This window comes from Hipposideros armiger, unplaced genomic scaffold (assembly GCF_001890085.2).
Source record: "Hipposideros armiger isolate ML-2016 unplaced genomic scaffold, ASM189008v1 scaffold_209, whole genome shotgun sequence".
Lineage (NCBI taxonomy): Eukaryota > Metazoa > Chordata > Mammalia > Chiroptera > Hipposideridae > Hipposideros > Hipposideros armiger.
In genome coordinates, this window is record NW_017731559.1 from 1220312 (window position 1) to 1230820 (window position 10509).

The following is a 10509-nucleotide window of genomic DNA, read 5'->3' on the forward strand; positions in this document are numbered from 1 at the left end:
CACAGTAAAAATGTACTCGGCCCCAATTCGAAGAGCCTGAACAAAAAGCGAGAGGCCCAAGGATATTCAGGTACTGATTTAGTAACAGTGTCCACTGGCACAAACCTTCTATTTATTCATATTATTAAAATTGCAATAATAGAAATCTAAATCTACTTTAATGAAAAGGGAACTCAGAAATGAGATAATTAAATACAACTAAATACATTTTAAATATAAATACCATGAATTTCCTGATTAGTGTCAGGTAAATATCTCAACTATCTATCCCGAATTCTGGTCTAAGAGAAAAAGGTCAGAGACAATTACAAAGAAGGTGCTTCAGGTTATCAGGTCCATTTTGAAAACAATGAGGTCCTTGGGGACAATCACTTTAGATCTTTCTTTTTATCAGAGATTTCTGTTGGTCCTTTTGATGGTAATCCATTTATGTCTGCATCCTTAAAGTCCACTTTGCCTTGGTTTTTATCATTGGATTCTCTAACTTTTCTAGGCCATATACGACTAACAAAGGGGGAAAACAGGGGGTATATGTACGGCTCCAGGAACTTTTTGTAGACCCAGAGCAGAACTGGAATGAGATACATGGAATGCACACCATTGTCCCAGGCTTGAGCTCTGGAATCCAATATAATAGAGAGGAAAAGGCTGAGGCTCTATCAGAAATTGTGCAGACAGTAAGGGAAATGCACCTTCGCATTCCCCTTTAGTAACCCAGTTCGGCGACTCATTTTATGGGAGACAAAAGAAAGCGGGACAGGTTGGTTCAAAGACAATGACTTCAACCACCAAGCCCAAATGGAAATGTCCGTACTTCCGCAGGGAGGGACGTGACACCACGAACCTCTATCTTTACACACCCTTTGCTACCTTTTCTATAGCATATGTTCTTCAAAATGGGATTGCTAAATATGGTTGCTATTTTATTTTAATACTGTCAAATTTTTTTCCTCCAAAAAAATAATTGCTGGGCCGGCCGAGTGGCGCATTGGTTAACAGTTGGCTTTGGACTCCAGCTCTGAGCAGCAGGGCCCCAGTTCGGATCCCACATGTGGGCCAGTGATGCTGTGCCTTCTACAGCTAAGATGGTAAACAACAGCTTGACCTGGAGCTGGGCTGCCATGAGTCACCGGTGACGGCGTAGGCTGCAGTGGGGCTGGCCAGCAGCTGGCATGCGCTTTCCTGAGCTGCCATGAGCCTTCGTGAGCGGCTGTCCAATTGCTGGCAAGTGACTGTCTCACCGGGAAGAGTGCAATGATAATACCAACATGGGCCAGTGAAGCGACGTCCTCCACAACTAGACTGAAGAACAAAAGGTCAGTAAGTTGTCTGTTCCCCTTCCCCGATTCCCAATAAAATCTTAAAAATAAAAATAAATACAATAATTGCTAGTTTACATACAATAATATGTATTATAATATATAATATGTAATATTATATTGTAATATTATACTGTACAATAATTATTGAAATTGTTGGTGGGTCCGCACTGCCTATTGTTTATTATCAATCCTGCCTATTATTAAACTTGCAACTTGATGGTCACAAATATCTTTGTAAGTTTTGCATTTCCTAAATTACTACTGAGATTGTCCACCTTTTTATATATGTATTGGCTATTATTCTGTGAGTGTTCTTTGTAATATTAGCCTTTTATATATTGCAAATATTTCTCCCTGTCACTTGTATTTTAATTTTGTTTATGGTGGTTTTGTAGAATTGAAGTTTTTCATTTTTATGTAATCTGTCACTTTATGGCTTCTCATTTTTATATTTCACTTAAGGGTACGCTACTGTAAAATTATAAAGCTAACCTTCCATATTTTCACCTAATGCTTTTTATGGATTTAAAAAATATTTCTCTCTTTATCTAAATCTAGCTGGAATTAATTTTTGGTGTATATGGAGGTGAGGAGATGCCTCCCCCATTCTGGCACTGGCCAGTGGGTAAACAATTTTCCTACACAACTAATCAAATACATGATACACAGAACAAAAAGCACTGGTATTATCAGTGCTATCACCCTAGATACAATTATGGTGGGGGGTTGGTCTACCAGCACATTATCAGGAACTCTCTAAAACGTGGCATTTTTAGTAAACAATTTTGTATTAACAAGCAGTTTTGTACCTGGTTCTCTCTCTCTCTTTTTTAAAGATTTTATTGGGGAATAGGGGAAGGGAACAGTGTTGGGGAATTTGGGGAGGGAACATTGTGTTTTTCCAGGACCCATCAGTTCCAAGTCAAGTTGTTGTCCTTCAATCTTAGTTGTGGAGGGCGCAAGCTCAGCTCCAAGTCCAGTCACCATTTTCAATCTAGTTGTGGGGGGTTGGGGGGGGAGCACAGCCCTCCATCCCATGTGGGAGTCGAACTGGCATCCTTGTTGTTAAGAGCACGCGCTCTCACCAGCTGAGCCATCCGGCCACCCATTGGCAGCTCAGCAACAGCTCATCTTGATCGCAGCTCACTGGTCCATGTGGGAATCGAACTGGCAACCCTGTTGATCAGAAGTTGTGCTCTAACCAACTGAGCCACCTGGTCGGCCCCTGTACCTGGTTCTCTTTTTTTTTAAAGATTTCATTGGTGAATTGAGGGAGGGGAACAGCATTGGGGAATTGGGGAAAGGGGAACAGACATGTTGGTGTTGTTTTTGTTCTTCGGTCTAGTTGTGGAGGATGTTGCTTCACTGGTCCAAGTTGGTACCATCATTGCACTCTTCCTGGGCGAGGCAGATCAGTCGCTGGCCTCTGGATGGCCACTCACGGTGGCTGCTGGCTGCTCACGCTGGCTGCCGGCTACACATGGTAGCTTATGGCAGCCCACTGCAGCAGGGGCCTGCAGCCTATGCCATCGCGGGCGACTCATGGCAACCCAGCTCCAGGTTGAGCTGTTGTTCAGCATCTTAGCTGTAGAGGGCAGTGTCACTGGCCCTCATATGTGGGATCTGAACNCCTCAATGGACTGAATGATAGCCACCCTCATTGGGCAGGGCAATCTGCTTTACACAGCCTACCAAATCGGATGTTAATCTCATCCAGAAACACCTTCACAGCCACACCCAGAAATAATGGTTAACCAAATATATGCGCACCCCATGATCCAGTCAAGTTGACATAAAATTAACCATCTTAGGGACAAATTCTTTACATCTTCTATCTTGATCATCTCATTTGCATATCTACTCCTCACCACTAATAACCTTCACCTCAAATCTAGTTTCTTCCACCCACTAAACTGCAATCCTCCCTTTTAGACTGTATCTTTATATACTTACACTTTTTTGTATATCATTGACAATCTCTGATTGTGTAGATATTTTGTTGGCATCCAACTTAGAAAAAGCAAACACTCTGCTAAAAACTTCAATGAGAAACATGTTTATTTAGGCCAAACTCTGGATTATTTTTTATTTCAGATTTAATATGGATTATATTTCAGTAAGAATGTGTTTGAGTTTCCTACTCGTATTTTTATAATAGGTTGCCAACCTTTACTCAAAGTCTCATAAAATGATAACTCTCAGGGAATATCCATGAAAACTTTAACCTAAAAATTGACTTTCATACAGGGAAACATGTCTCTTCCTCTTTCCACATTCTTGCCTGAGCCTGTAAAATAGAATAGAGCTCATAAAATATTGAGGGTCAAAGAGCTTTGGTCATTTCGCCTACCTCACTCTCGTGGGAACCTGTATTCTGTTGACGTTCCTCAAGGGCATCTGCTGAAAGACAGTCATGGAGGTCCTCTACACTGTGAGGCTTTCTGTTCTGTGTGTGATTCACACACTGGGTAAACTATGTTCTTTAATCTGCCTTTACCGTTAATAAAGCAGATAATCTGACCCCATCTGTCTTCTAAATTTGATTCAAAACCTAGAGATAAGGTATGGTTAATGGGCACTTTTGAAACCCCAAAACATGACAATATAGATACAAATAAAATCCTAATAAATGAATTTGGCCACAAATTCCTGGTGCATATATGTGACACACATGCATATGTATCTACCCATCTATCCATCCCTGCTTTATTTAAAAATGGATTGAAGTCAACCATGAGCCAGAAAATTGGAAATCTGAAAATTTGGAGACCTTGGGTTAAATGGGTTCTGTAACATACACTGTTAGTCACCAACCTCATCTCCATTCTCTGCTCTTACTAACAGAACCCAATTTTGCTGGGAATGGAAATGCTGTTGAGCTTTAAAAAGCTTTATTTTCCCACTCACCTTGTACTTACTGGAAACCCTTTGACCAAATGGAAATCTCTCTTGAGGGCTCCTGGAAAAGCTACTATTTTCAGATAAAAAGGAACAGATACATCTAACTTGGGGCTTTTACATTTTTTTGAATTGAAGTAAAATTAACATACAACACTATATAGGTTTCAAGTGTAACACATAAGGAACTGATATTTGTATATAGCATTGTGAAATGATCACCACAATAAGTCTAGTTAACACCTGTCACCATACATGGTTATAGAATTATTTTTCTTATGTGAGNGCATCTTAGCTGTAGAGGGCAGTGTCACTGGCCCTCATATGTGGGATCTGAACTGGGGCCCTCTGGCATCCCAAGCCAGTTCTTAACCAATGCGCCACTTGGCCGGCCCTGTACCTGGTTCTCTTAATGTGTGTGATACCTAAGGCAAAAATATACATATTTCATAAACAGGTTGAAATAGTAAAAAAGGAGAAAAAGATATTGAATGGTATGGAAGATGTCTTTATTGGCTGGCTAGCCCAGCAAGCACTGCCAATCCCCTTTCCCTGGCCTGCCCCCACTACAATTGGAAAAGTTTACATATTTGAATTCCCAACTTCTTACTCAACCAGGGTGGCCATGTGACACAGTTCTGGCCAATGGCTATAAGGGCAAGTCTTCTAGAAAAGCTTTCACTTACTCAAAAGGGCATATGTGTCTGCCCCCACTCCTTCCCCTTTTCCTTCTCTGAACACAAATGTGATGTCTGGAGATGCAACAACCCTCCTGTGTCTAGGAGATAATTAGCTATCCTGCTGAAGATGGAGTGGAAACAGAAAGGGCCTGAGTCTTTGATGACATTGGTAAGCCGCTAAACCAGCCCTCCCTGGAGACTTCTTGTGATGTAAGATAACAAAATATTGTTATTTCTAAGTCACTGTTAGATTTCCTGTAGTTGCAAGTATTTTTAATTGGTACGCATGGTGTGAATCCAATATTTTGGAAATAGTGAAACGAAACAGTTTTAATATTTCTTCCTAATGAAATTCATAAATTATCATAAATTATTTTCTAGGGATTACTTTTGGTAGATAAAAACTAACAAAGAAACAATTTAAAATAGTAGATTTTATTTTAATTTAATCATCTATATGTATGCATAGATACTATTTTAAAAATAAGCATGTAAACTATAATCATTATAAAACATAAATCAGCCTTAATTTAATATTATCAGAGTAAAAGAGCATGTATAGAAGTCAGTCTAACATTGTTGTATTTGCCTTTTAAAGTTAGAATACATAAAATATTTAGCATATTGCCTTATTTCAGTTTTCATGTTATCATCATTAGGTACAAATACCCTTAGGAATGTGCCAACTTACAACGTACATTCAAATAACCAAAATCTCTTAACAGTTATTAAAGTACCATTAAATCACCTAAAATGAGTAATCCAAAAAAATTTTAGCCTAAATTAAAACCCTGAGGAATTAAAATCTTACACAATAGTTTTGGTTAAGTGCAATTGCATGTTTGTACTACTTTATTTAAGGTTGTACTTCATAAGGCATAGTAAAAATAAAATCTACATAAATTACAATCTAAATCTATATTTTATTTCTTGCTACAAAGTTTTGTTTACCCCAAAAGTAGTTTTTGCACATCATTCTGGACCTTTTCACCACCTACTGGCTTATTTGCTTTATATATAGTAGTTAAGATTTGTGCACTAAGCAGAGCTGCCTTTATATGATGATTCAGTCAAAATGCATCTGAAGAACTACATGTTAGAGAGTTCATGTCCGTGCTCAACCATGGCCTGTACAAACTGCTTGAAGACTCGATCCATATAAGTGGACTGCCTTGGCCAGATTCCCTCCAGAAAACCAATATGGCCTCCATAAGAAGTAAGAACCAAAGCAACATTAGGGTTTTGCTTAGCAGTTTCTATTGGAATAGCTTGGGGGGGAGGGGAGGTGGGATGGGGGGAGGGGGGAATGGGACAGGTGGTAAGAGAGGGAAGGAGAGAGAAAAAATAGAATTATTACCCATTTTGGATAATAAGGAAAAATGTATATCTTTATAATTTCCAATCATTATAAACCAAACACCATTAAACAAATAAATATTTGTAATGAATACAGCTAATGGAATAAGTTTAATTTATTATATTAAACATCTATGTTCTTATAACAGTTCATGTTTATGATTATGTACCAGAGTATCATTTTTGGAAGAATCAATCCAAGTGTTTAATGATAACACAAAAGAATAGGCCGAGTCTTGTTTTGAGAAATTAAAGTAAGATGTTTCAAGGATGGTAAATACTTACATTATGCTATAAGATTCCTACTTATGTGTTACACCAGGAAAGAAAAGCAACTAATCTTATTACCTTTGTGAGAGTTATAAATTCATTATGTATGACTTTGGTTAACTTTACATCAGTTATTAGATTCCTGGGGCCAAATGGTGGCTATGTTAAGGATTTAAAATTATAAATATGATTTATATAGTAAAAACATATATGAATAACAAAAAAGAATGGAATAAAATACTATTCAAGTGGTAACAGTGTTTATCTTTGGGTGGTAAAACACTGTTCATTATATTTTCTTTATCTTCCTTCTCTGAATTTTTATTTATAGTCAGGAGAAAGAAAAATTTTATTTTGAAAATATAGTTGCTGTGTTTAAACAATTCACCAGTAACAATAGTCTTTTCATATGCTCTACAAAATCTATGCTGAGTAAAAACTTTAAAGGGTATGAATTAAAGTTGTTCTTTTTCTTTTCTCCAATGTTTAGAGTTCAAACAATGAAAATGTTTTGATTTAAGTTCTATGCTGGATCCCAATTTGGCATGAAAAGTGTTTTGATTTCAGATATGCTAAATCTTTTCTCCCTAATTAAGATAACATGGTTGATGCAATAATTAGACTTTCATATCTTAGGCAGATTCTTAGGGGTAAATGAAGAAATTAAAGGTCAGATCTCCCTACCCCAAGCCCTTCTAAGGAAGGAAAAAAAGTTGACATGACACACTGTAGAACTGAGCCCCTTCCAAGACAGAGCTACTGCTATGCTCAAACTGCCTATTTAGATGATGTTCTAAATTTGACCCTTCACAACACTCCCTGAAAAATAAACTTAAGAGTCCCTAAGTCAAGTCCCAGGAAGTCAAGTTGTTATCTAAAAGGGGCCCTGAACTCACTTCCTTAGCCAGCCAAACCTAAAAATGAACATCTATTCTTGGGATCAGGTGTGAAAGCTTAAGGGGAATGGCAGGGGAAATGACTGATACTATTTTTGCTTTTCCTTTTCACCTTACATTAATGCTTAGATTTAGAGCGCTTCATTTGCCTCTAATGGAAATATTAAGAGCCCCAATTTCACACTCTGTATACACTCAGTAATTTCTAACACTTAAAGTCTCAGTCATATCAGAAGAACAAAAGGCTGTGCCACTTTGAGTCACGTGAAAGATGTTGGCTGCCTGTGCTCTCAGAATTCAGACAATTGGCCACTATTTCAATGTGGCAAGACTATTTTAATGGCTTGGGAAAGAATAGGAAATAATGTGTTTAAATTTCAACCAAGTGGGTCAGGTTAAATGCTGGGAAATTTTTGTTGGTAGGAAAAGGGTCAGTGAAATATAAAGATGAAGAAATACAAGACTTACTTAATCCAATGGAAATAGGCTAAACAATCACTATGTAATGCAACTGATACTAAAGTTTACAGTTTCATTTTCTGATTTGTGGTCAAAGCCCAAAAGTTCTAGTCATCTAAAGTTACCTGTGATTAATCATAAGTCACGTAATAAATGATACCCCTACTGAGACAATATAGGATTTTTTTTCACATACTTTGGGGATTTTCTGAAAATTTGACAATCGTATGTGTTGTGTTTGTAGTCAAAATAAGTTTTAAAATGAAGTACTCAGGGAAAATGTTTTAAAAGTATTTAGGGGGGAAATATGGAGAAAAGTTTTATAAAAAGCTTTGTGAAATTCATTAGAAAGAAAATTAGAGGTCAAGTCTACTGAGCCTTAAGATAGTATGATTACTTCTAAGCATCTTATATTGCTTCAATGTATAAACACATGCATATACATTTTTGTTGTCAAATTCTATATTTCTTGAATTAAAAGAGCAAGGAAGTTAATTTGGGGATAATTTTCTTTTACACATTATCCAGTGGGAAAACAAAGACTGTTTCCTTCAAATACGACTTTATAGTCTAAATGTGCTCCTCATTGAGATATTCAAGGATACCATATTAATAAAGTCTCAAGTTCTCTTCCAGGTTAAAAGGTGAGAAATATTCCAAAGCCTTCTGTATAGGAACCTCAGGAAGAAAAGGCGAGTGCTGACAATGTACTCTTGAGGCAAAGACATTGTAACATAATGTGTCCATAAACCAGTGTATTTGATAAAGAAGGAAAGGTTATAAAAATGAGACCAAGCAAAATATTGAGAGTCATAATTTGTTGAGGCTCTCACAGTGGACTAGATAAGGGTCTATGACAATGTTTAAAGTGATCTGTTACATTTAGATGCTAAATTATGAGTATCCAGCTATTTTTTCTGTTTATCACAGAGGAAAACATAAGACTGACATTTTATTTCTTATTACTATATTTTCTTAAAAAGAAAAGTAAAACAATTAACTCATGTCAAAATGCATATAAAGATGTTAATTTTACCATGACTGGGTGAAAAAACGTCATCCACAGAATTCAGACACAACACTGGAATCCCTACTGATTTCAGTCTACGGTTTGGACTGGCATCAGTATAATAATCATCAATTGTTTGGTATCCAAACATGACTGAAGTAAATCGCTTATCAAACTCTCTGATGGATTTAGCCTGAAAAACAAAAACAAAAACAGATTATATCTATTCCTGAGATCAAAAGAGGGAATAAAAATATCACATAAAGTTTCTCTCCTACCTTCATGACATGATCCATGTCAATCTGTTTTACAAACATATGCCGGTGTCTGAAACAAAAGAATTTCAAAAGTAAAAAACTAAGGTCATTCCCATCTCAAACATACCTAACATACCTAAAATATTGGGGTGTCAGAAAAGTCATGATGTATTTTGTCTATGTTTTCGAAAGGTCATTTATTTATATAAAGAACAAAGATCAATCAATGATATATTGCCCATTTTGTTCGATAACCTTTTGCCATCTTTCAGTGAGCTTCATAATTCCTTGTTCATAGAAGGACCTGTCTTTATTTGCAAAAAACTGAACAAGGTGCTGATTTACAGCTTCNATGGGATGACGGGCTACAGGTGGCCAGATGGTGACTGGACTTAGAGCTGAGCTAGCTTCGCCCTCCACAACTAAGATTGAAGGACAACAACTTGACTGTTGCCCTTTCCCAATTCCCCAACACTGTTTCCCTTCCCCAATTCCCCAATAAAATCTTTTTTTAAAAAAAGCTAAATCAGGTCCTTATTTTACACATGGTTGTCGGAAAAGTCGTGACATTTTTTTACTATGTTGTTCGTTGCAAAAATGCATCATGATTTTTCATATGTTCTGAATATATATATCAGAATAGCTGATTTCAAGTAACTTTTTTCCTCTAAATTTCAAGCCTTATTTTTTTGAAATTTCATTTTTAAGTCTTTGAATATGCTTGAATTTTTACAGAGATTTAGATTTTTTTGAAAACAGCTATTTGAAATGTAATTCACATCATACAGTTTACACATTTAAAGTATCCAATTCAATAGCTCTTGGTATATTTACAGAGGTGTGCATCCACCACTATCAGTTTTAGAACATTTTATCCCAAAACAGAAATCCCATCACCCTTAGCCATTACCCTCCAATTTTCCCTTGTCCTCCTATAACCTTAGGCAACCACTAATCTGCTTTCTGTCTTTGTAAATTTGCCTATTCTGGACATTTCATATAAATGGAGTCATAATGTGTGGTCCTTTATGATTGATTTCTTTGACTCAGCATGTTTTCAAGGTTCAAGTTGTAGCATGTGTCAGTACTTCATTTTAATTGCTAATAATATCCCGTTGTATGAATATACCACATTTTATTTATCCATTCATCAGTTGATAGACATTTGGGTTATTTCCAATTTGGGCTATTATGAGTAATACTGCTATGAACATTTGTGTACAAGTTTCTTTGAACATATGTTTTACATTTTTCTGCATATACACATATATGGTAACTGTTTAACACTTTGAGGAACTGCCAGACGGTTTTCCAAATGGTTGCACCATTTGACGTTCTCACCAATAATGTATAAAATGCATA

General features: G+C 36.7%; 1 protein-coding gene and 1 pseudogene across 3 annotated transcripts in view; both read right to left on the minus strand.

Moving 5' to 3' along the window:
• Window positions 1–231: 231 nt before the first annotated feature.
• LOC109388828 (UPF0729 protein C18orf32 homolog pseudogene) lies at window positions 232–971 on the minus strand (annotated as a pseudogene).
• A 4345-nt stretch (window positions 972–5316) lies between these two features.
• Window positions 5317–10509, minus strand: part of ABHD3 (abhydrolase domain containing 3, phospholipase) — a 48194-nt gene continuing 43001 nt past the window's right edge. Inside the window, exons 5-7 of one of the 3 annotated variants that reach the window (XM_019653851.1) lie at window positions 9169–9217; window positions 8918–9083; window positions 5317–6168 (exon numbers count right to left, since the gene is read on the minus strand). In XM_019653851.1, coding sequence (XP_019509396.1) covers window positions 5990–6168; window positions 8918–9083; window positions 9169–9217 — 394 coding nt within the window. In that variant the 3' untranslated portion in view covers window positions 5317–5989. The remainder of the gene's footprint in view (window positions 6169–8917; window positions 9084–9168; window positions 9218–10509) is intronic. The other 2 variants (XM_019653853.1, XM_019653852.1) reach the window with 2 other exon arrangements.